Source organism: Asterias amurensis, chromosome 9 (assembly GCF_032118995.1).
Source record: "Asterias amurensis chromosome 9, ASM3211899v1".
Lineage (NCBI taxonomy): Eukaryota > Metazoa > Echinodermata > Asteroidea > Forcipulatida > Asteriidae > Asterias > Asterias amurensis.
Genome location: NC_092656.1, coordinates 19,978,699 through 20,004,446, shown reverse-complemented (window position 1 = coordinate 20,004,446; position 25,748 = coordinate 19,978,699). Strand labels below are relative to the sequence as shown.

Sequence of the window (25,748 nt, the reverse complement as noted above, 5' to 3'; positions counted from 1 at the left end):
GGGTAGGGTTAGGGTTAGGGTTAGGGTTAGGGTTAGGGTTAGGGTTAGGTTTAGGGTTAGTGTAAGGGAAAGGGTTAGGGTCATGGGTAGGGATACGTTTAGAGTTAGGGTCAAGGTTATCGTCAGGGTAAGTGTTAGGGTGAGGGTGAGGGTTATGGTTAGGGTTAGGGTTAGGGTTAGGGTTAGGGTTAGGGTTAGGGTTAGGGTTAGGGTTTGGGTTAGGGTCAGGGTTAGGGATAGGGTTAGGGTAAGGGTTGGGGTTGGGGTTGGGGTTTGGGTTCGGAGTATGTTAGGTGGGTAATAATAACGATTATTTTCAAATAACCATTATTTATAAATAATTATTTTTGTCCTTCCATACAATTTTTAATTTTATTTGTTCAATGGCCCCATACATTGCACACACATATTCTGCGCAACCGATAACCCATGTCGAAACCACGGCTTCGGCTTTGGATTCGGCTTCAGGCTCCGTCCTCTCGTCTGAAACCGCGGAGCCAAGGTATCCTGAGCCAATTCCAAACCCAATGCCGCGGTTACGAAAAGGGCCTATGAGGAAACGAAGCTATTAGTTTTGTTCAAGAGAGGGCGTGATTCCTCGCGGGATTAATTATTTTGTTTGCAGCAATCGTCTGCTCAGTAAGTAAACAACGAGGCAACAACTAAAAACGTCTGAAAGGTAATTAAACTTATATTTGCACCATTCATTGTGACTCTTAGTAATACATTAGATTTGCAAGATGTGTTGTGTCGTCCAATTATTTGCCATTCGCTCAAGTATTGCGTAAATTGAAAGACGTATTTTTAGATGAAGCTTGATTTTTTTTAAATGTTGACAGTGACACAGTGACATTGTTGACAATGAACGAGAAGGGCGTATATTTCCGACATAGCTGCGCGCTAAGATTGAACTTGTTACAAAATAAGAGGTAAAGACCAGAGCTATCTTTTATCTTTTCCTGCTTGTTTTCTTGAACTTGGGACAAACATTTGGATGCCAAAAAATGTTTTCATAATAATTGAAGTTTTATTATCTATAATATACTAGGCTATAAAAAGTATAATATAAGTAGACCCAGTGGGGCGCTGTTCTGTACTCCTTTTTTTCTTCTTTTTTCATCACTGGTGGTAATGTCAAAATCAGAGGAGTACAACACAACTGTGCCCCAGTTTCTACAATGTACTAGGTCTATTATCTAAGTAATCTATCTTTACTTATATTTTAATAGTTTAATGTCACTGATCGGATGATGGTCGAGGGAATTGTAGTAAGTAAGCCGCCTCATTGATACCGGCATCTTGAGACAGAGATTGGATCTTGAACCTCTCAGGGGGGGGGGGGGGGGGTGGGGCTGACAATGCCTTGGATGGGCTACTGCACATTCTCAATGCACTAGCGCTGCAGTTGCAGCTGGTGCTGAGCTCATATTTTTCCATGAGTGTTACTATATTGACTTGTGTGATGTATTGTTACCATTCAATGACAAAAATGTCTTTTTTGCACCCTTTTATATATGCAGTTTTCTTCAAAATGACTGGTGGCCTGCTCAAGATATATTCACTTCTTCATAAAAGTAAAGTATGTCATCATCATTACCATGGACTATACAAAGCTAGGTTACGGACACTTCATCATGTATTGTGGTGCAGGGGATGTTCAAGCTCAGCGTCACAGCCACGGTTCAATCCTCTCAACATTCAGATGCTTTCTCAAGAACTCCATGAACAAATCTTCAAAATTGACAAACGTCGGCGGAAGTCGACGACGCCCTCCAATGAAGACATCCAAAGAAGCATCAGACATCTTGAACAGCATAATTTATGGGGCAAAGAGGGTGACCTCCTTCCAGATGTTCATTTCAAACTTCCCAAACTCTTTGGCAGGAATATTGATGAGCACTTTCAGATTCTAGCAATGAAACAGAGCGATGAATATATGAAGTTATCCGAGTCGTTAGCCTTTTCATCTTTGCCTCCAATGCCAGAGGAATGGGAGTTCCGTAAAGGATGGACGATGTATAAGATGGGAGAGAACAGTGAAGTTGATTATCCTTTGGAGGAGGCTTTAGTTTTTGACGTTGAGTGTTTAATGACGGAGCTGGATGGTCAAGTCCCTACATTGGCAGTTGCTGCGTCTACAGAAGCTTGGTAGGGTATCTTGGTTGTCTCTTGTCAGTTTATCATCTCATTACCACAATTTGTAGAGCCACTGTGTCAGCGCTCAGATTTGTTGAGGGAAATCCACAAGACTGCAGGGCTTGTAGCTTAAAGGGAAGGTACTCGTTTGGTAATTACTCAAAACAAATATTAACTTAAAAACTGACTTGGTAACAAGCATTGGAGAGCTGTTGATAGTATAAAACATTGTGGGAAACAACTCCCTCTGAAGTAACGTAGTTTTTGAGAAAGAGTGAGAGATTTCTCACTAAAATAATGAAAGACTTCTAGTTAGAAGTCTTTTATTTCTATCTGAAAGCACACAAATTCGTCCCACAAGGGTCGATTGAGCCCAAATTTTTACAGGTTTGTTATTATATTATTCTTATGATGGGATACACCAAGTGAGAACACTAGTCTTTGACGATTACCAAACTTGTACATTGCCTTTAAAATTTTTACTGGACCAAAGAATTTGTTACAAACATGGAGTCAATCTGAGAAGAATACTATCCTACACAGTTCTACATTTCGTGCAATTTGTTTTGCACTTACAAATTATTTATTAATTTTTTTTGTTATGGGTAATACTTTAATACTTAAAAGGATTCAAAAGAAATTGGTATTTATCAATTCAAATTAAAAATGCAGTGAGGTGTTTTTACTTAAAACCACACGACCGCTGGATTTGTCCAGTCGTGAGTTTACTGGCCCAGTGCTCAAAATCACTGGCCTCTGGGTATGCGGTCTAGTGTTAATTTGGAGCCATGAATGTATTAACTAAATATTCTCTCCTATTACAGTAGTTGCTATTTTCACTTTAAGAATCGTCAACGCTGTAAACTGTTTCTTTCTCAGGTACTCATGGTGCAGCGAGCGGTTAATAGAGGAACGTCTTGCTTTATCTCCTCGTATTACTCCAGCTGACCTTATTCCTCTTGAGACGACATCTGCATCTTGTAAGGCGCCGGATCAAACTGGCTGGAAGGAACGTTTGGTTGTAGGTCATAACGTTAGTTTTGATCGCAGCTACATCAAGGAACAGTATCTACTCAAGGTGAACATACTTTCTACTTATCTTCAATACTTGTCTTATTTATTTTCAGCTTAAACTGTTCTGCCATATTGTTGCTTTTATTACGAATTTGTTGTGTCATGTATTATGTTCATCCGTCCTTTTTTTCTGTTTGTCTGTCTGTCTGGTTGTCTTGTTTTCTTGTCTGTCTGGCTGTTTTTTACAAGCTCATGCTTACCAAAACGGCCCCGTACTCTATTTATTTTATTAATGTTTACTCTTACTTGCTTTACTCCGTAATACATGTAAGTGTCGTTATTCTGTTATGAGAGTATGGAAATAAATGTATTCTTGAATTGAATTGAATTGAATTTGTAATTTTAGAGCAGTCTTAGTTGCTAGGCTACAAAAGGCCTTGTCCTTCTCCTGGATGCATGGATGAAACTTCTATTCGTAACTATGTCTCCTAACTTGGTTTAGTCTATCACCTCATGTATTGTTAATACAAAAATTGTTGTATGAATGGTCTGGAAATAAAAACAAACTAACTAACAAAAATTTATTTATTTATTTATTTCATAATCACTCAGGGTACGAAGACCCGTTTCTTAGATACACTTAGTCTACACATGGCAGTCTCTGGTCTGACTACCTACCAACGAGCGCTGTGGAATGCCAAGAACACAGGCAAGGGTCAAGGAACTCAATACCTGGCCAGGAAGGCTGCAAATAAAACGGCTGGACCAGTTGTAAGTACTAATGCAATAGAATAAGTGGTTACACCGCAGGACTTGCAATCACAAAGTTGGAGGTTCAAATGATTTCACAATGACAAAATAAATTATTGTCATGTAATATTAATAATAATAACATAAAATTTATAAGGCGCACAGTATCTGGAAGGTACCATTCAGAGGCGCCGGATGCTAGCAAGCAGACAAATTAACAGATGAGTTTTGAGGTTGTGTTTGAATGTAGACAGATCAGGCGTGCCTATCAGCTTGTCTAGGCAAGGAGACTTTTCCAGAGGAGTCTCTTTTCCAGAGACGCAGTGCGCAGCTGGAAAAGGCACGGTCTCCGTAACTTGCAAGACAAGTTTTGGGAACATAGATACTGATACACAACTTCTTGATTTGTGCAATTTATAATCAAAGGCAATAAACCAATGTTTGTATGAGAGAGATTGGCTGTTGCCGACTTGGTGTTTAAGTCCCCTTGTGGGAGTTTGCCGAGTTCCCTTGATAGGAAGGTCTACTAAACAAAGAAACAAGCAAATGATGTGTAGTTTATCTTGCAGCTTTTTGCTGTAGATGTGATTTACATAAGAGAATCATATTTTGTACATTAAATTAACATCTCATCACACAAACCGGATGAAGCTTGAGGTACAAAGTTTGCTTTTAGGTTTTTAACTTATTCCTTTGATTTGTAGTCAACAGCTTGGCTTGAAAAGAGCAGTCCAAATAACCTTGCTGATGTTTACGCCCTCTATAGTCGAGATGATGAAAGGCTTGACAAGAGCCAACGAGATACATTTATTTCTGGAACAATGGAGGAAGTTCGAGATAACTTTCAGGTAATTTGGATTGTTTAAGATGTTTTCTGCTGATGTACTTATAGTGTTCACTCGAATCTCACACTATAATCGTAGTAATGAAATTATTAATCAATGAATTTGAAACAGGTGAAAATGGATGTACCTATCGTCAACTTCAATTTTATAAAAAATAGATAAAATTTCAATTGGCAAAGTTTTAATAGATGTTAAATTTGCATCGGGATAAAGAATATTAATTTTTGGTTTTTACCCATACACCGATGTGTGTTAGCACTTTATACTCAGTACTTTCCCGAGTCCTGTGCAAAAATATCACAGGCATGTTACTCGGGTGGGATTCGAACCCACAACCTTTGCAATTCTAGAGCAGTGTCTTACCAACTAGACTACCGAGGTTGCCCGGTAGCTAGAGGCAGTTCGAATCCTATGTTTTGTTAAGTACATGTTCTTGATTTGGTGTAACAAATATTATTTTTGTCTTTTAGGACTAATATATTCTCTATATTTTGCCTCAACATTTATTTTAGACTTGTGGACAAGTCGTTAAATGTCTGTCGCGGTGATAGCGTTCCAACTCTCCCGCGATACTCTACTACTGCTGTCACGACTACGGTCCCATTAAATGGGGACTAGAAGTCGGCAACCAGCAGTTCGCGGGAGAGCAGTGATCTCGCCATAGCACCGCCACCACTCGACTATCTCACTGTGTGGGACCATTAACGTCTTGTCTACAAGTCTACATTTATGTGTATTTTCTATTGTTTTGTAGGAGCTGGTAACATACTGTGCCAAGGATGTAGAAGCAACCCACATTGTATTCACACATCTCTTTCCAAAATTCTTAGAAAGGTTTGTCAATAACTTTAGAAAACCCTTCATTCTTACCACCAAAAAATGAAACGATTCAATTGGATTGCGATTGATGATTGGAATGATGATACTGTTTAATAAATTTCTGATAGTGCCATCGTTTGGGCTTGTCCTCAGCCTAGTCAGTTTTAAACGTGTGTAATTGAGTAAATCACTTCATTGGTCTTTTAATTATTTTAATGTTTCTGTTCCGTACAGTGTTTCAGGTTAAGATAGTAGTACGAGGGCCCTCGTTGCAGGTTTTATCAGGTTCGGAGATAGATTACGCTTTTCAGGCATCTTTTTCTCACCCAGGGGGTATAAATGGGTACCTGCGAGGGTAGAGGTTGATAGAGAGGTCGTTCACACGCCGTACTAAAGTTGGTCTAAGTCCACTTAGACCGGTTCGGGTTCAACTTTTGTGCGTTTGAACGCAAATAAAGTTAGACCGGATCGGGTTTAAACCCCAAAACTTAAACCGTCCAGCGAGGCGGTCTAAGTCTAAACCGGTTCGGGTTTATCTTTTAACACTGCGTGTGGACAGAATGACATCCGGTTTTAACTCACAACGGACGACCCATTGTGTGGTTCAATGCACACGCCCGGGACCCGGAATGCTTGTATACGGTTTCTGTTGCCTCTGATGCTGAAAAGCACCGAGTATTTATATTACTTTCTTGCCGCTTACCGAGTTGGCGAAACCCTCTTGATCGGTGTATGCAGTTTAACACAGGCCCACGCCCATGATTTATTAAATTCTGAAACAAAATGATATTTTTCAAGCTTTTTTTGTTGAGTGTCCTATAATAAATTTAAACTGTTTTTCATGCGTATACTACGAGCGCAGAGAAGAAACATATTTTGTAATGCTTCTCACATGTACAGCGCTGCCATCCCCTAGTGATCACTCTCTGATATCCCATAGTTATCCATCACCGATCCCGTGGATGTGCCTTTCTATTGCCGTCACCGTTACTAGCGTGCTGTACTTTCAATCTAGGAGAATGAACTGCAGTGGGCCCGAGGCTGTGTGTAGGGGAAATTCCCTACGCCAGCAATATCACCACGTTGTTGTTGGGAAGTTGGGAAAATACTGCAAAGTACATGTATTTACGTAACTTGCACGTGTGTAGTTGTGTTTATGAACGAATCGGAATAAAAATCGCGGCACCAGCTTTTGAGAGATCGCAACTTCCAATCGATTGAAGTACAAACTAAAAGTATTTAAATCGGAAACAGTGGTATAAAACAAAACACAAAAATGAAACGTGTTCTGTTTCATGGAATATGGACAATATTTTGGTGAGTTTTCTCGACGGTTTGTATCAATATTTTGTTTGTTTAAAAAAAAAATTCGAGTCGTGTTCATGTTTGTTTTAAGTGCCCGTGTACTCCCAACCGTAAAACTGTTGCCGCGTTCGATTGAGCCATTTGTATCCAATAATTATGCCCTGATGATCATCCAGGGCATGGGGCACTCGGCATCTCGGCATACTCGGTGCGTGAATCTGATGAATAAAACCGGATGTTAGAGCAACGGGGTCGCGTCTACTTTGACCTCTTAAAACCGAAGATAAACCGGATCGGGTTTAACTCTGTGCTGTCTGAACGCAAGGGGGTTTTATTTTTACGACCACCCCCCGCTGCTCGTAAAAGTTAGACCGGTTCGGGTCTAAGTTAGTACGCTGTCTGAACATACCCATTGTCAAAATGAAAAAGCCTTTGGAGCGATATAAACTGTTGCCCAGGTTGTATACTCTCCAGGGAGCTGAGAAAGATTAAAGGAACGTTATTGGCCCAATGACAAGGGTACTAATGTAAAGCGCATTAAGACGGTTATTGTGAAATGCGCTATATAAGAACTTGCTATTTTGTAATATAATTATATTTTCTGGGTTTTAAGAAAGATAAGATACTATTGTTAAATAACTAAAATCCCTCTTTTGACAGATTTCAACACCCAGTGACGTTTGCCGCTATGCTAGAAATGGGTCAAGCTTACTTACCTGTCAATCATAATTGGGATCGCTACTTACGAGAATCTCAAGAAACTTATGAAGTTCTTCAGCAAGAGATGAAACTAGCTTTAATGCATCTTGCAAATGATGCGTGTCAGCTCATGGAAGATGAAAGGTAATGGTCTGGGTACCTGACTGCTGACTGTATTGGTATGGGTTGTATTCTTAACTTATACAAGATCAATGTGAGAGGTAGGTTGGCACCTGACTGACAACTGAATGGTTAGGGGTTCTAGTCTCAACTATAAATGATTTAAATGAGATTCGTCTGAAGTGAACAGCTTGGTATCTAGTAGAAATTGACAAGAGGTCTTGCTTCAAATGCAGTGCAAATTTCAACGAAGATTTGCAAAATAAAAAAAACAGGAATGACGTTAACTTGATCCATACTTTAACATAGTACCCATTACCCATTATGGTTATTATTTCTTGATTAAAGTCACTGTAATTAGTCAATTGATTATTCGGTTTGGACCACCATTATTAGTCTATGTCTATATTATTGATTTGATTGCAATGTATTGATCTATTTCCACAGTTACAAAGATGACCCTTGGCTGTGGGAGCTTGACTGGTCAACTGAAGACTATAAACTCAAAAAGGAAGTCGTAAAAAAGAAACCAAGACGCAAAGCAATCAACCAAGACGTTCAAGAAGATTCTCTGAGTAAAAGTGAAGATCGTATTGAGACGGGGAGGATGCTTAAATCTATTGAGGACAGTGGTGATCTTGGAGAGGTAGCTCAAGATAAATCAAAGGTTGCACTTGAAGACGATGGTGTTCTTAGGGAGGTTGATGTCAGAGTGGAGGCGGAGGAAGATGAGGAACTGGAGAAGGAGAGACGTGAGAAGGAGGAGCGAGACGCTAGAGTGAAGGAAGTGATGGAGACGGCAATTAGGATACCAAAGGTCAAACAACACATGGTGGGATATCCAATGTAAGTCATGCCTTCAATCTTGGAGAAGGGGTTGGGAGGGGGTCTTCAAAAATAATGGTCAAACAACACATGGTGAGATATCCGATGTAAGTCATGCCTGTGATATCCGATGTAAGTGACGCCTTCAATCTGGGAGAAGGGGTTGGGAGGGGGGCCTTCAGAAATAAAATAATAATAATAGTGGCTTTTTGTATTGCGGTCTTATGACTTTTGTTGTCTTTCCTTTGTTGTTTTTCCTTTGTCAAGTTAGGGTGTCATTATGGCAATAATGTTTTCATTTGAAAATATTAGTCCCGAAACTCCCAAATGTTCCGCAAAAAAATACCGTGCTAAAGCACATAATTTTTTTTGGGAGTACCAACCTGATGTGGTTAAACACTCCTTTTACGCTTCTAACTTATCCAAATTGATTCAGTACCATCATTTCGTTTCAAGGTGGTTTCGGGAACTGTGCCCAAGGAAACTGGACGAGGAGTGGGCACCTGGGCCATCACTCATCAGCTCCCAGGTACGAGTTGCTCCTAAGTTACTACGTCTAACATGGGAAGGCTATCCAATACACTATGAGATAAAGCATGGATGGGGGTACTTGATACCGGGTAGAGAGGAGGAGGAGGAGGAGGAGTGTGATGAGGAGGAACAAAAACCCAAGTTTCCTCTTGGGTAAGTAAGTCAATGTTTCAGTCCCGGGAGAAGGTGGCAACGCGCCCCTGGTGACAGTTGATCTGGGCCGATAACCCAAATCAGTTTAATGTAGCCCTCACCTTGAAGTGGCCAGCGGGCCTTGTGAGTTGGCAGTACCTCAAAATAACAAAAAATTGGATCTGATATCCCTTCATGGTCTCGGGTCACTACGAGAGTCATGGTTGTTGCTGTTTTGGTCTTAGTCCTTAGACCTTGCACTGTCGTGTATTAATTTACCAGTTATGCCTACCTCTTCAAAGAAAATGTTTAAAGCAATATTTTGTTGCTGAGTAAAATTCGTCCATAGTATCACCATACCTTTAAAGGCAGTGGACACTATTGGTAGTTACTCAAATTAATTATTAGCATAAAACCTTTTTTGGTGACGAGTAATGGGGAGAGGTTGATGGTATAAAACATCGTGAGAAACGGCTCCCTCTGAAGTGCCATAGTTTTTGAGAAAGAAGTAATTTTCCACGAATTTGATTTTGAGACCTCAGATTTAGAACTTGAGGTCTCGAAATCAACCATCTAAACGCACACAACTTCCTGTGACAAGGGTGTTTTTTTGTTTTTCATTATTATCTCGCAACTTCGATGACCGATTGAGCTCAAATTTTCACAGGTTTGTTATTTTATGCATATGTTGAGATACACCAACTGTGAAGGCCAGTCTTTGACAATTATCAATAGTGTCCACTGCCTTTAAGCAATATTTTGTTACTGAATAAAATTCGTCCATAGTATCACCAAACCTTTAACTTTGTGAAACTTTATTTATTTTTCTTAAAGTGCTTTGAAGAAACTCATGCAACAGCAGACTCCCCATGATGGTCAGAAATCATCAGCAGAGGTTGACTCCCCAGCTGGTAATGTTCAGTTTGATATGGAAAGCAATGGTCATGATATCAGTGAAGAAGAAAACATGGTGAGAATTTTTACTCAGCCGTCTTTTTGTCATAAAACTTTGTAACTGCCTCCTCAGAAAGGACTGTTTTCTTTATCCTTTCATTTGAAACTGCCTCACTTGATCCAGTGATGCCTTTGTGATCAATTTCCTAATTGTTGAGGAAATCGCAAGCAGAAAGCATGATGGTACATGCTTATGCGCTTAGAGGGAAAACAAAGTTATTGGAAGAATTTTTTTTATTTTATAGCCATCACTCCTACAAAAGAGATTTTACACAAGGCTGTACCTGCAAGTTTACAATTTAATTGTTCAATTTTATCTTATTTCCTACACCATGCAAAGCTTAACAACTTGTTTTCTTTTCTTTACAGTCAGACGATAATAGTATCAAGTCAGCAGAGGTGAACTCTTTAGGACCAATGCATCAAGGTCAACTACCACGTAGGGACGTCAAAATACCCGGCTGTTGGTTTTACAGACTTCCGCACAAGGTTAGACAAAACAAAATTAAATATTCTGCTGTGCTTAGCAAGTTTTCTGTGCTTACAAGCTTTATGATATTTGGCACTGGTTTTGATTCAGTGTGCTTCAGCCAAACTTCCTATATTTTTCTGTGCTTAGCAAATCTTTGTGCTTACAGGCTTTATGATATTGGGCACTGGTTTCGATTCAGTGTGCTTTAGCCAAACTTTCCTAAATATTGATTTAGAATGCCCTACAATTTTGAGGAGATCCCTGTACCAGGTAAATTTTCATTGTAAACAGAATTCGAGGCGTAAGCACATTACTGACTGAAAGCAATGGATTAACCTGGCAAGTCTGCTGCCACCTAGTGTCCCAAAAGTTTCTTCTTGCTTCTGTTTCTTCCCTGAGGTAACAGGCCCAATTTCATAAAGCCTGTAGGCACAAAAAACTTGCTTAACACAAACACTTTTGATTAGCAAAACAAATTTCTAAGCCAGAATACCATACAGTTACTTTTGCTGTGACTGGTACCCCGTTCATTTCTTGCTTAGCTAAGAAATTTGCTAAGCAGAATTTTCTGCTTAACAGCTTTCTGAAATTGGGCTCTGCTGTATACCTACGTGAATACGCCCACTGGTAAACTATCAGTCTTATACATGTGATCATTAAAAAAATAGTTAAATACTATACTTGCATACCATAGATACATATAAACAAAGTATTTTTAATTTGCATTTTGTTTACTGGTGCCATGTCCAGCGCCCTAGAGCATGTCAACATGATTAAGGCACTATATAAGTGTTGGTATTTTTGATATTTTATAAGAATATTGTTCTCCATGCAGTTCTTAAGATGATTATTTTTAGGGCTAGATAGCTCAGTTGGTAGAGTGCCGGCACGTTAATCCGGAGGTCGTTGGTACGAATCCCACTCTTGTCAATTCTTTGTTCAACCCCAAAAATCATGATTATTTTTCAAGACCAAATTCTGTCTCTTTTTATGGCAGTAGATTCTTACAGATTCATTTACGCATACAAGGACCTGGTTACTGGGTTTTTTCGTGAGGGCTGTATGTTTTTACAGATTTGTTTGTGACTACCACAAGTTCCCCAGTTGCTGTGAATGCAATGTCAAACAGAAGACCACAATCCTTGATAATTCTTCCAATGTACTTGCCATCATGACTGTACTGCTGAATTTCATCCGATGTAGAAGTCTTAGCTATAACAACAAAGATGCTCCCATTCCGATCGTCACAGCACACACCATAAGGCCGCCCACTCTTTACATCCACTGAGAATATGACCTCACCGTCATAGTCAACTGAGATCAGTTTGCCAAGGAAAGTGTTAGTGTAGATAAACTGTTGCTTGTAGGTCGTCATATAATAACCCATACCAGGCGCTGACAGTGTTTTTGAACGATAGCCGCTTTCTCTGTGGAGGGCGATCTCCTCTTTATTCTTGTAACCCACTGCTATTTGGTTATTGTCGGACACTGCTAGGCATGACGGCCACCGTCCTGATCTTGCCCCTGGTGTGAACTGATGAAGGAGTTGATAGATCTTACTGAAGACTTTAACTGATCGACCATCGAGAACAAGAAGTTGATCTTTTTTGTTCATAGCAGCTCTATATGGATTGTTGAGACCGGTCAGTTTTAGTCTTTGTGGATTGTCCCGTGTATCGTAACGGCCGTTATCTTTTAATGACGTTCTAATCAAACGATTATTTTGGATATCTGCCATGATTATTTCATTGTTGGAGAACGCAGTGACGCTATTGATGGAATAAGGCTCAATACCATATAGTTTAAACTGTTGCTTCAGTCGCCAATCTTGTTGTATGCCGAGTCTATCAAGACCAAAAGCTATCTCAGCCATGGAATCTTCTTTAAAGCTTTGCTCGTCTTCTAACACCAGTCTTCCCAGTAACCCTTCATCTTCTTCAAAGTCCATAAACGAGAGCCTTGTAGGAGCTTTCTCACTCGTCAGTTCATCAAGATTAGGAAGAAGTTCTTCTTTAAGATCCAGAAACTTATTGCGACTTGTTTGAGCCATTAGTTTATTCACCTCATCCAGCTTACGCTCTGCCTGGACTTTCTCTTTGCTGTAGGTTTCCTCCGCAGTTTCAAAGGTTTTAATTCTGTCTTGGTAAATCCTCTTCACCTCTTCCTTCAGTTTCTTCTCCTCCTCAGTGATCTCAGCAAATTTCTTGGCAGCGTTCTGGGTAATTTTACTTTCAGTTGTGATCAGTGCTTGATCCAGCTTGCTACGAGCGTCTTTAATATCTACCATGGCAGTGTGAATATCATTTTGATGCGTCTTCAGTTTGGAAACCAAGTTACTTAAGACCTCTGGAACACCAATAACATCATGTTTTGGACTGTCTTTATCTGGGTTGCTGCAAGTTGTGAATGCTAACTTCAGGCACGTTTGACAATACTTATCATATGACTCTAACTCGGGGATGTTTGATTCAACTTGACTCTCAAATGTAACTCCATCTGCTTTTAACTGAGCGAGGGTTTGGATTTTATGAGATTTCATGAAAGCCAATCGCTGATGAGCTCGTTGGCATTCACAACAGAGGAAACACTCGCACTCCATACATCTTGAAACTGCTTCATTCTCTTCATCACAGGCTTGACATTTAACCTTTGACCTATGACCCTCGATGAGTCGCTCGTGATCACTAACTTCATCCCCCAGGGCGTTCAGTTTAAAGTCCTTCGGTAGACTTTCAATCGTGGTGTCTTGGAGTGTAGTTTTCTTTCTGCACAGAGGACACAGTAGGATGGAGTTGTTGGGATCTTGTTGGTGAAGCTCCTTGAGGCATGTGAAGCAGAAGCTGTGTAGACAGTCTAGCATTGTTGGATTGATGAAGCGATTGGTGCATATTGGACATTCTAGATAATCCTTACTGATCTTATCAAGCAAGGAATTAACTGTGACGTTGGAGGCCATCTCAAAGATTAGCGAAGTCTTCCTCTGTAATAACAAAAAAAAAAACACTCCTCTTACAATCAAGTACTGTTCTTCACTAACACTTTGGAGTTTTCCAGGCATTGATGTCATGTTTTTCCTAAGGACTCTAAAAGCATTGACTTTACACTCCCGTGCTTTAGAGACAGTGGACACTATTGGTAATTGTCAAAGACTAGTCTTCACAGTAGGTGTATCACGACATATGCATAAAATAACAAACCGGTGAAAATTTGAGCTCAATCGGTCGTCGAATTTGCGAGATAATCATGAAAGAAAAGACACCCTTGTCACACGAAGTTGTGTGCTTTCTGATGCTTGATTTCGAGACCTCAAATTCTATACTTGAGGTCTCGACATCAAATTCGTGGAAAATTACTTCTTTCTCAAAAACTACGTCGCTTCAGAGGGAGCTGTTTCTCACAATGTTTAATACCATCCATCTCTCCCCATTACTCGTAATCAAGAAAGGTTTTATGATGATAAATATTTTGAGTAATTACCAATAGTGTCCACTGCCTTTAAAATGATAACTTAATTGAATAATTTGAACTGTTCACTATTAAAGCCATTGGACACTTTTGGTTAACAGTATTATCCAAAGGCACACACTTCGTGTATCACAACTTATATAAAATAAACCTGCGAAAATTTAGGCTCAATCGATCATCGGAGTCGGGAGAAAATAACAGGAAAACCTACCCTTGTTTGCGCACGTTTCGCCGTGTCATGACATGTGCTTATAATAAATCCGTAATTCTCGATATCGAGAATTGATAATTGTTTTAATGTTTTCTCAAAAAGTAAAGCATTTCATGGAACAATATTTCAAGAGAATTCTTTCACCATTACCTTCTGTAAACCCTGTAAGTTATTTGTAAATCTGTGAACTTTTATTTTGTTGTCAGTTCCGAAAGTGTATAATGGCTTTAAGCCAAAATTTAGTTCAACAAAAGAATAGAATGGAGTAGCTATAGGTCTCAGAAAATAAATGGTTGTGTACCAGCCACACCAATGCGTGCAACAGTGACCAAAATAAACAATTAGGAAGGCACTTTTAAAATAAATCTGTAGATACACTGTTTTGATAAAAACTGGCAGGAATGTAAGAGTACCAAGTGACCTTAAATGACATCCAGCTTCCTGCTAACCGCCCAGTGCTTATAGTAAGCATGAAAATTTGCTTACCAGTAAGCAGCGCTATGAAAATGGCCCTAAGAAATCCCAAGGTTGCCATATTCTATTTGTTTACTGTGTGACCCTCATCCCAAGCCTCCCCCACAATCCCCGCCCCTTATTTAACCCACACAAGTTAAACTTAATTAATCATCCTTTTAATACATACCTGTTCACTGACGCATCAGTCAACAGTCAAAAGTTGGGGTCCTCTTTCCAGATTCTGTGTGGAGCTCTATGATTGCAATGATAGTGCACTATTTCTCATCCAGAATGAGAAATAAAAAATCCCCTGTCTATTTATAGCATGTATGACCTCATGCTTTGTAAGCCGATATTCAGTGGCAGTTAACAAATCGATATACATGAATACAAGTTGCAAGGTCACTAATGCAATGGAATGAAACTAACACAATTCGTCTGTATGAATAATTTCATAATCATATTTCATAATCTTATCATGGTTTGTTTAAATGTCTGAATATTGCAAAAAAGTTCAGTAGTTATTTGTATAGATTTTTTCTCATCCAAAATAACTGAGAAAAGAGGACATTAGGAAAATATATCTCAAAGAAATCAGATTTAAAAAAAGGTCATTTAAAGATTTAAAGTAATTTAAGAGCAGGAACGACCCAACAACAACAACAACACTGACAAAGTGCACTGTTAGACAAGACAAGATTATACTTATAAACATTCTTATGTGATACTTGGTCCATCCAATAATTAACTGTTACATTTGATTCTCTAAGGATGGTGCATCCAATAAGTAACTGTTACATTTAGTTCTTTAGGATAATGCATCCAATAAGTAACTATAACATTTGATTCTCTAGGTTGGTGCATCCAATAAGTAACTATAACATTTGATTCTCTAGGTTGGTGCATTCAATAAGTAACTATAACATTTAATTATCTAGGTTGGTGCATCCAATAAGTAACTATAACATTTGATTCTCTAGGTTGGTGCATTCAATAAGTAACTATAACATTTAATTCTCTAGGTTGGTGCATTCAATAAGTAACTATAACATTTAATTCTCTAGGTTGGTGCATTCAATAAGTAACTATAACATTTGATACTCTAGGTTGGTGCATCCAATACATTCGGTTCTGTATGATATGATTGTGCATCAAATACGTAACTATTACATTTGATTCTCTACGATAATGCAGCCAATAAGTAACTATTACATTTGATTCTCTATGATGTTGTATCCAATAAGTAACTATTACGTTTGATTCTATAGGATGTTGTATCCAATAAGTAACTATTACATTTGATTCTCTACGATAATGCAGCCAATAAGTAACTATTACGTTTGATTCTATAGGATGTTGTATCCAATAAGTAACTATTACGTTTGATTCTATAGGATGTTGTATCCAATAAGTAACTATTACATTTGATTCTATAGGATGTTGTATCCAATAAGTAACTATTACGTTTGATTCTATAGGATGTTGTATCCAATAAGTAACTATTACGTTTGATTCTCTATGATGCTGTATCCATGAGTAACTATTACGTTTGATTCTCTATGATGTTGTATCCAATTAGTAACTATTACGTTTGATTCTCTATGATGTTGTATCCAATAAGTAACTATTACGTTTGATTATATAGGATGGTGCATCAAATAAAGTGGGCAACCCTTTAGCCAAGGACTTCTTTAATAAACTTGAAGATGGAACGTTAAGATCCGCTGGAGGAGCCCAAGCAACTAGGATCCTTGAACTGAATAAAATCATCTCATCATGGAGGAACTCAAACAAAAGAATTAAGTGAGTGATTAAAACAGTTTTATTTATTCTTTATAAACAATTAATATATTATTATAAGTTTTCACTTCTCCCTATTGACCCATTTCACAGCACATTTACACAAGCACATTCTGTTTGCTATTTTTATTATTATTAAATCGTACACAAAAAGGAATTGACTTTCAAAATGGTGGGAACTAGTCAATGTGCATTGAGCATTCTGCATCGTGCAAGAGTTCAAAAAAAGTTAAAACTTTATGTAGATATTTGAATAGGCTGATTATTTGACCTATGACCTTGCAGTTCACAGATGGTCATTGACATTGATAAGAACCACTTGCCACGCTCAGTGACCCGTCATCCAGATTATGACGAGGATGGTACCTATGGTGCTATTATACCTAGAGTCATTACAGCTGGTACAGTTACCAGACGAGCTGTAGAACCAACATGGCTGACTGCTACAAATGCAAGGGTAAGTCTAAACACTTCTTAATAGTTGCAAGGAAGACTCAAAATAATCATCATCATCATTTAGCGGTCAATGCCCAACGTTACTCCAGAGGTGTTTATCCCTCATCATGTTTGGAAGGTCCACGATTTCAGCCTCCGTATCTCTCCCGATCACATCGATGTAGTTGAGTTTAAAAAAAAGAACAGAAAGTATCTTAATTGAACTCACCCTATGAGAGCGACTTCAATATGAAGTGACAACAACAGAGCAATGAAAGCTGGAAGATGCTATCGCTATTATTAGCCCATCCTCTCAAGATGATGATTGTTGATAACTGCCTGATGTATAGTTTTGTAGGAAAGTAAAATATAAAAGAAGAATGGATTTCGAGGGAATTTTGAGGATTTTTCTTTTTCGTATTATCGCACTCCTGTAGGTTGTTTTGAAGATTAACTTGAGAGTCGAGTTTCCGTACTTAATGCTATAGTTATAAAATTGTCTCTACTTTGTTCAGCATAAAATTTTATTGTTTGATTGTTATTTCTAGGTTGACCGTGTTGGCAGTGAGTTGAAGGCCATGGTTCAAACCCCTCCTGGGTATCACTTTGTAGGAGCAGACGTTGATTCACAAGAACTCTGGATCGCTGCTCTGCTTGGAGATGCTAACTTTGCTGGTTGCCATGGTAAATCATTGAAGTCTTTTAACAGTCTGGTTGAATGAGTTTTGTTTAGATTAGGAGGGAAAATGTATTGCAACAAAGGAGACTTTGTGCTGCAATATCTGATCTTAGTCGGACATTTTTGCGTTCCGAGCGTAGTCTGACGTACCTCATGACCTTTAACCTTTGTTGCAGGTTGTACAGCATTTGGTTGGATGACATTACAAGGCAAGAAAAGTAATGCTACCGATATGCATAGTATCACAGCTTCAACTGTCGGTATCAGTAGAGAACATGCTAAGGTAATTAAAGGAACACGTTGCCTTGGATCGGTCGAGTTGGTCTATGAAAAGCGTTTGAAACCGTTTGTTATGAAATGATTATGGTTAGAAAGATGTTTTTAAAGTAGAATATAATGATCCACACAAGTATCACTAAAAAATGCACGGTTTTCATTTTATGTCGTGAACTAACACGATCGACCATTTACGGGAGTCAAAGTTTTGACTCCCATAAATGGCTGACCGTGTTTGTCGACGAGGTAAAACGAAAACCACGCAATTTCGAGGCATATTTGTGTAGGTCATTGTATTCTACTTTTACAACATCTTTCTAACCATATCGATTTTACAACAAACGGTTACAGGACGCTTTTCAAAGACCAACTCGACCGATTCAAGGCATTAATTAACAGTAAACCTGTATATAACAAAAACTTGCTAAGTGCAGAAGAGTCTTGCTTAGCAGAAACTGGTTATCAGTCCAATGCCATGAAGTTAGCATTGTTGCAAACACAGTGCCTTGTCTATTTTGGGCTTAGAGAAAGAACTTGCTTAGCATTACTCAGAGCTTTTTGGATTCTGTTTGGAGAATATCTCCCTCGACTTGGATTTTGAAGTATGGAACAGGGAGAGCAGATTATACAAATTTTAACCAATATTTTTCTTGTACAGATTATAAACTATGGACGTATCTACGGAGCCGGGAGGCCATTTGCCGTCCGACTGCTGATGCAGTTTAATCATAGGATGAGTCTGGAAGAAGCTCAAGAGAAATCTAATAAGATGTATGCTGCTACAAAAGGTGTAAGGAGGTATGACATTTTGAAGTAACTCTTAAGATTTATAATAAGATGTTTGCTGCTACAAAAGGTGTAAATAGGAAAATAATTTTTAGGACATCTTGAAGTAGATCTTAAGATTGCGAATAAGATACAAACAGAGGCTGTCAAAAAATGTGTTTTACAATTTCTTAACTCTCTCTTTCCTCGCAGTTGCCTCATTGTTGACTTCTTATCTCTACCTTTAGGAGAGAATTTGATGGTCTTTTTTTGAAATCTTCCCCCTCCAGGTTTCATCTTGAAGACAAAGCTGCAGAGTTTCTCATCGCTCATAACATCCTGAAGGAGTCTGAAGACAGATACGTCTCTAGTGGCAGACTTAAAGAAATCGGTAAACATCTCAAACCTGGCAAAAGGTAACTACTTGCTAATGCCCGACATTCTTAATCTCTCAGGAATCTTCAAATTTCCTAATGCTCACAGTTTAATTTGCTTCATATTATGTCTTAAAAATTACTTGCTTCAAAATTATGTCTTGAAAGTAAATTGATGATCATTTTAATTCTGGCAAAAGGTAACTACTCTTAATAGAGAAATTCTTTTTCTTTAAGATTCTCCAATTTCCTAACATTCACATTTCAAATATTTTAGGCATAGTAGGGAATATTGCGTATGCTAATTGGCAGCAGGGTTACCATGTAAATCCAGTGTTCTCATGCTATATTGTCTGCTGCCACCCTTGTGGCCTATAGCCTGCCATTTGTAAAGATATCACACACAGATGTCACACACTTCGTTGAATATTACAAAGCAAGCCCTTAGTTGATAAGTACAGTCAATTTTTGTTAAAGTTGGATTCTTAAGTGTTGTTTTTTGTTTTTCTTCCATTTACAGACGTCTTTTGTCGGACACTAAACTGTGGGCTGATGGAAGGTTTGTAACTCTATGGAGATTTAAATGTTGGGGTTTAACAGATAAACATTGACTAGAGTTGGACTTGAAACTGCAACTTCTGGATGAATGTGCCGGCGCTCTACAAACTGAGCTATCTAGCCCTATGTTGGCGGTCTCCCTATTTTGTCAATATCTTTGTTTTGGGATGTCACGTCTGAAGCTGTTCAACCTGCAACAGCAATTTAGCCAGGGATGACACCCAAGCTTATGATATCACCATAAGGGGATGCATCATTTTAATTCACATATCAAGTTTCTTTCTTCTCTGTGGATTCAGGTTCAACACCCACATTGGACCAAATCTCATATATGATTGTCAGTGATTGTGAATTCCTTCACATCCAAAACTTTTGTTTTTCTTTTTAACATCAGCACTTTACAATGTTCTTGTGTGTCACTTATGAAAATACCTTGGTCTCAAGAAAAATGGAAAAGATGAATTGTTTTAAAGTAAGATGTTTTTTCCCTCTTTTTAAAACACTTGTGTGTGAATTGGCCTGATGATAATTATTGTAGTCTTTGTAATATTTATGTGTTTTAATCTTGTAATCTTGCAAGTATCAACCAACATGGACGAATGATTATTTGGTTTTAATACAGTGTTTTGAATTCCTTTTCAGTGAGTCAGCCATGTTTAATCAACTTGAAAGTATCGCTCACTCTAAACATCCTAAAACACCTGTCCTTAACTCGTCAATTAGTCGAGCCCTGGAGCCTGCGACTGTCAACAATGAGGTATGCAATTATTACTCTTAACTCTTGAGCCTGGTTCAGACTTCCTGCGAATGCAAATGTGAAGTTAATTTTGGAATTTTATTTTTGGAATTTTATTTTTTAAGTAGAATTACAAACAAAGTTTACCAAATACAAGTAAATTTTATGCATCGATTTAAAAACATTGATACCCAAGTTATTGATGTTGAACTCTTTGTCTTAATTTCAGTTCATTACAAGCCGAATAAACTGGGTCGTTCAAAGCTCTGCGGTAGACTACCTTCATCTTATGTTAGTCAGTATGCGCTGGCTGTTTGAACAATTCAACATTGACGGTAGATTCTGCATCAGTATACATGATGAAGTGCGCTATCTGGTTACCAGTGAAGACAGGTACCGAGCAGCCTTGGCGTTGCAGATAACCAACCTCTTGACCAGGAGTATGTTTGCATACAAAGTTGGAATGAACGATCTGCCTCAGGTAAGTTCAGTATTGAGTTCTGTCTACTCTTATTAAATACAAAATGGATTTGCTTACCAAAAAATGGTTACCAGCCAAAATATCATGTCATGTGAACTTTTTCGGCCAAAGTTCCCTACTCTTTCTTTAAGAAATTGTTTCTGCTAGAAAAAGTGGTTCTTATATATCACTTTTTTACAATAACGTCAGCTTTTCATTAGTGCCCAGGGCCCAATATCATGGCTCTGCTTACCGCCGAATTCTGCGCTTACGATCGCGATTCCCCACTTACGTGCAAGCGCCGAATTTCTGCGCTAGCCTTGTAAGCGTAGAATGCCTAGTAATGTGAAGTATGCACGCGCAGAAGCCAAAATTCGCCGCTAACCCGTGAAATACGCTTGCCCTAAGCACAGAATTCCCTGCTTCCGTAAGCGCCGATTTTGTGCTTACGGTAAGCAGAGCCATGAAATTGGGCCCTGGTCGTTCGGACAATAACATTCCTTTTCTCAGCTCCCTAGGGAGTAGACCACCCTGGGCTGCCAAGGTGCACCAAAGAATTTTAAGTTGATGGCCTCTGGCTAGTTATCTACTGTTATGAACCGCTAAATGAACTTGTAAAGCTAAAATAAATCCTTTATTGTTAACATTTATTTGACCTTTGACATTTTTTTACAGTCTGTGGCATTCTTCAGTGCTGTGGATATAGACACTGTACTACGTAAAGAAGTAACGATGGATTGTCAAACTCCTTCTAATCCATATGGTCTACAGAGAGGTTATGGAATACCACAAGGTTAGCTTAACTCTATAGAGTATAAGGAGCTTTCAGGGGCGTTAGGTGACAGAAGAATTTCTATTAAAACATCACAGCCCAGGTTTTTGCCATCCGAGGTTGAAAAACTATGAAAAGCGGTATATGCAAACCAAAAACAGATAGCTACCGTTTGTAAAAATGTTACACAAGTATTCAAACATAGTGTTGAATTTGTTGGAAACAAAACAGCCAGTTATTGGAGGTATTCTAAATGATAGAAAAGTTGACATTTTTCTAATTGAGGAAAAGGTTGTCAACTGATATCTGACACTTGAGAATGAGGACGAAATGTAAAGACAGACTTACTTAAGATTAAAGTAAATTTTAAAATTTCTGGGGCTAAATCTTCACTTTGTCAGGCCATATCTGCCACAAGTATTCTCTTTTATGGCAATCTTGTTTGGTCATATCAGATAATTTGTCATACAAGTTTGATAATGTCACTCTGTCTAACCTTTTCTAAGCATAATTTTTTTTTTTTTACATTTCACAACACACAGGAGAGGCTTTTGATATTTATGAAATACTGGAGAAAACCAACAATGGATCACTAGCCAAAAGCAGCAGCAACAGCAACAGCAGTGCTTTCAGCAGCAGTACTACAGGAACTGCAGCAAGTCAGTCCTCCATGCAGTGACTACAGCAAGTATACCCAGCAACAGTAAGAGTCACTTAGGGTCTACTGCAAATTTTTCTGACAGAAACAACAGTGCGTTCAGCAGCACTACTGCAGTAACTGCAGCAAGTCAGTCCTCCAAACAGTGAAAGGACTGACGACTGACTGCAACAATTATTTCCAGCATCATCAGCAGCACCAGTGCCACCAACAGCAACAATTAGCAAGTTTTAATTCTCTGCAGTAGATCTATAACAATAGCAGTGGTACTTGCAGCAGTGCTACCTGCTGCAGTCGGAGCAGCAACAATAGAGTCACCGGTACTAACTGCAGCACCTGCAGTAGGTCTATAACAATAACAGTGGCACTTGCAGCAGTGGTATCAACAGTAGCATGCAGCAGCCCCAATAGCAGCATCTGTACTAACCTAACTGCAGCAGCTGCAGTAGGTCTATAGCAACAACTGTGGTACTTGCAGCAGTGCTACCAGCTACAGTATTAGCAGCATCAGTACTAACTACATCAGCTACAGTTGGTATGTAACAACAACAGTGATACCAGCTGCAGTGGTAGCAGCAGCACAAATAGAGGCATCAGTACTAACTGCAGCAGCTGCAGTAGGTCTATAACAACAACTGTGGTACTTGCAGCAGTGCTACCAGCTGCAGCAGTAGCAGCATCAGTACTAACTACATCAGCTACAGTTGGTATGTAACAACAACAGTGATACCAGCTGCAGTGGTAGCAGCAGCACAAATAGAGGCATCAGTACTAACTGCAGCAGCTGCAGTAGGTCTATAACAACAACTGTGGTACTTGCAGCAGTGCTACCAGCTGCAGCAGTAGCAGCATCAATACTAACTACATCAGCTACAGTGGGTATGTAACAACAACAGTGCTACCAGCTGCAGTGGTAGCAGCAGCACAAATAGAGGCATCAGTACTAACTGCAGCAGCTGCAGTAGGTCTATAACAATAACAGTGGTACTTGCAGCAGTGCTACCAGCTGCAGCAGTAGCAGCATCAGTACTAACTACATCAGCTACAGTGGGTATGTAACAACAACAGTGCTACCTGCTGCAGTGGTAGCAGCAGCACAAATAGAGGCATCAGTACTAACTGCAGCAGCTGCAGTAGGTCTATAACAATAACAGTGGTACTTGCAGCAGTGCTACCAGCTGCAGCAGTAGCAGCATCAGTACTAACTACATCAGCTACAGTTGGTATGTAACAACAACAGTGATACCAGCTGCAGTGGTAGCAGCAGCACAATTAGAGGCATCAGTACTAACTACAGCAGTTGCAGAGACCGTCCTGCCATTTGCAACAATATTGCTACCCGTGCCTAAACTACTACAAACTCCAGTAACAAAGACAAGTATTACCTAGTGGTGAACTTTGACTAAACAAAAAAATGGAAGTGAGTTTGGTTTAGCTCTTGAAACTTGGTGCAAATAAACCAACTAAACTTGTAAATTGTAAGGAATCAGGTAACTTTAAAAGAACAATTAAAGAAATATTCTCCATTGTTATATATTTATTTTTAAAATACATTTATATTTTGTTACTTATAAGCCTTGTAAAATAAACTTTAACAAGCAAATCATCAAGTGAAACTGTACATCGGTTGTAAATTTAATTTATCAATGGTGACAGGTTAGTCAGCCATTATGTGTAAGATTTGTAATTTGGTATGGTTTATGAAGTTAGAGCTGAGTTAGTTTAAGGTAACAGACAAGTTTGAAGGTAACAGACAAGTTTGAAGGTTACAGATAAGTTTGAAGGTAACAGATAAGTTTGAAGGTAACAGACAAGTTTGAAGGTTACAGACAAGTTTGAAGGTAACAGACAAGTTTGAATGTAACAGACAAGTTTGAAGGTTACAGACAAGTTTGAAGGTAACAGACAAGTTTGAAGGTAACAGACAAGTTTGAAGGTAACAGACAAGTTTGAAGGTAACAGACAAGTTTGAAGGTAACAGACAAGTTTGAAGGTAACAGACAAGTTTGAAGGTAACAGACAAGTTTGAAGGTAACAGACAAGTTTGAAGGTAACAGACAAGTAAATAAAATCTTTCTTGGGAGAAGTTTTGGTTCTGAGATGATTCTGAGAAGAACTCTGAACCCGTGATGAGACTTCAGTACAGTCTCCAGTTTCCAGTAGATACTTTATAGAAGAACTACTAATTTTACTGTCTGTTTTAAATTTCTGTTATGATTTTGTTCACCACCAAAACAAAGAAAGATTTACAAAGATAAATGTTTTGTTTGGTTGTCCAATGTCTGAATTGGTGCATAAAATAGTGTCCACCTAATAACTCTGGCAGACAAAACTCACTAAGAGAAATAGTACTTTGCCTGGAAACTTAAAGGCAGTGGACACTTTTGGTAATTACTCAAAATAATTATCAGCATAAAACCTCACCTGGTAACGAGTAATGGGGAGAGTTTGATAGTATAAAACATTGTAAGAAACGACTCCCTCTGAAGTGACGTAGTTTTCGAGAAAGAAGTAATTTTTCACGAATTTGATTTCGAGACCTCAAGTTTAGAATGTGAAGTCTCGAAATCAAGCATCTGAAAGCACACAACTTCGTGTTACAAGAGTGCTTTTATTTCATTCATATCTCACAACTTTGAAGACCAATTGAGCTCAAATTTTCACAGGTTTGTTATTTTGTGCATATGTTTAGATACACCAAATCAGAAGACTGGTCTTCGATAATTACCAAAAGTGTCCACTGTCTTTAAACAATCAAACAAACCATAAAACTTTCATGGTGGTCAACAAAATCATTACAGAAATCATTTTTTCCTCTTTTAATTTCTGTTAAGATTTTCTTGATCACCTAGAAAGGTTTACAGAGTTTGATTGTTCAATAGACAAAACTCACTATCAAGAGAAATAGTACTTTGCTTGGAAACTCTTACAATTTATGTTATGATTTTGTTGAATTGATCGTTTGATTATTCATTTTTCTACCATGGTACATAAAATCCACCTACTAATAAAGTAGTAATTCTGGCAGATGAAACTCACTGAGAGAAACAGTAGTACTTTGTATGGAAACTTGGTAAACTAATAAGACATTATATTTTAATTCTGTTGTGATTTTGTAAACCACCAAGAAAGCCTTAAAAATGATTTTAAAATGCTTTGGTTTATTTCTCGGTATCTATACAGTGGAGACATTACTGGGTGACAAGCGCACTGAATGAATTAAACAAAAAAATTCTCATCTTTGAAACTTTGTTAAAAATTGGGAAAAGTCAGTTTATGGATCATGGTATCATCTGAACATGTAAATATTTTGAAGTTAATTCTTGCCACTAGATATTTTCAATAAATACTTAATAATGACATTGTTTAATATGTTTGTAAACAATAACAATACAAAAAGGAAGAAAGATCAAACACAAAGTGTTAATTTCACTAGTTGGTTATTTTTGTACTCACTTTAAATAAAAACAAAAGGTGCATTGAAGTAGAAAGAGTGTGCAT

At 38.4% G+C, this 25,748-nt stretch overlaps 2 protein-coding genes across 2 annotated transcripts; one reads left to right on the top strand and one right to left on the bottom strand.

Moving 5' to 3' along the window:
• Positions 1-612: 612 nt before the first annotated feature.
• On the top strand, positions 613-25,717 carry LOC139941553 (DNA polymerase subunit gamma-1-like). The gene is made up of 22 exons (XM_071938106.1): positions 613-679; positions 1,521-2,148; positions 3,016-3,214; positions 3,763-3,921; positions 4,605-4,748; positions 5,500-5,579; positions 7,530-7,712; positions 8,136-8,534; positions 8,970-9,197; positions 10,011-10,146; positions 10,500-10,619; positions 16,380-16,537; positions 16,820-16,991; positions 17,518-17,653; positions 17,825-17,931; positions 18,583-18,722; positions 18,980-19,105; positions 19,584-19,622; positions 20,264-20,378; positions 20,587-20,838; positions 21,493-21,610; positions 22,132-25,717. The coding sequence occupies exons 2-22, from the start codon at positions 1,532-1,534 to the stop codon at positions 22,266-22,268; spliced, it is 3,765 nt and encodes a 1,254-aa protein (XP_071794207.1). The 5' UTR covers positions 613-679; positions 1,521-1,531; the 3' UTR covers positions 22,269-25,717.
• Positions 10,820-15,016, bottom strand: LOC139941554 (uncharacterized). The gene is made up of 2 exons (XM_071938107.1): positions 14,922-15,016; positions 10,820-13,582 (listed from the first exon to the last, which is right to left on the bottom strand). The coding sequence occupies exon 2, from the start codon at positions 13,556-13,558 to the stop codon at positions 11,639-11,641; it is 1,920 nt and encodes a 639-aa protein (XP_071794208.1). The 5' UTR covers positions 13,559-13,582; positions 14,922-15,016; the 3' UTR covers positions 10,820-11,638.
• Positions 25,718-25,748: the final 31 nt, after the last annotated feature.

Coding starts and splice junctions, on each gene's coding strand:
- LOC139941553 (XM_071938106.1), top strand. CDS start 1,532: ATGACTGGTGGCCTGCTCAAGATATATTCACTTCTTCATAAAAGTAAA. Junction 4,749..5,499: donor AAGTTCGAGATAACTTTCAG/GTAATTTGGATT, acceptor ATTGTTTTGTAG/GAGCTGGTAACATACTGTGC. Junction 20,839..21,492: donor GAATGAACGATCTGCCTCAG/GTAAGTTCAGTA, acceptor ATTTTTTTACAG/TCTGTGGCATTCTTCAGTGC.
- LOC139941554 (XM_071938107.1), bottom strand. CDS start 13,558: ATGGCCTCCAACGTCACAGTTAATTCCTTGCTTGATAAGATCAGTAAG.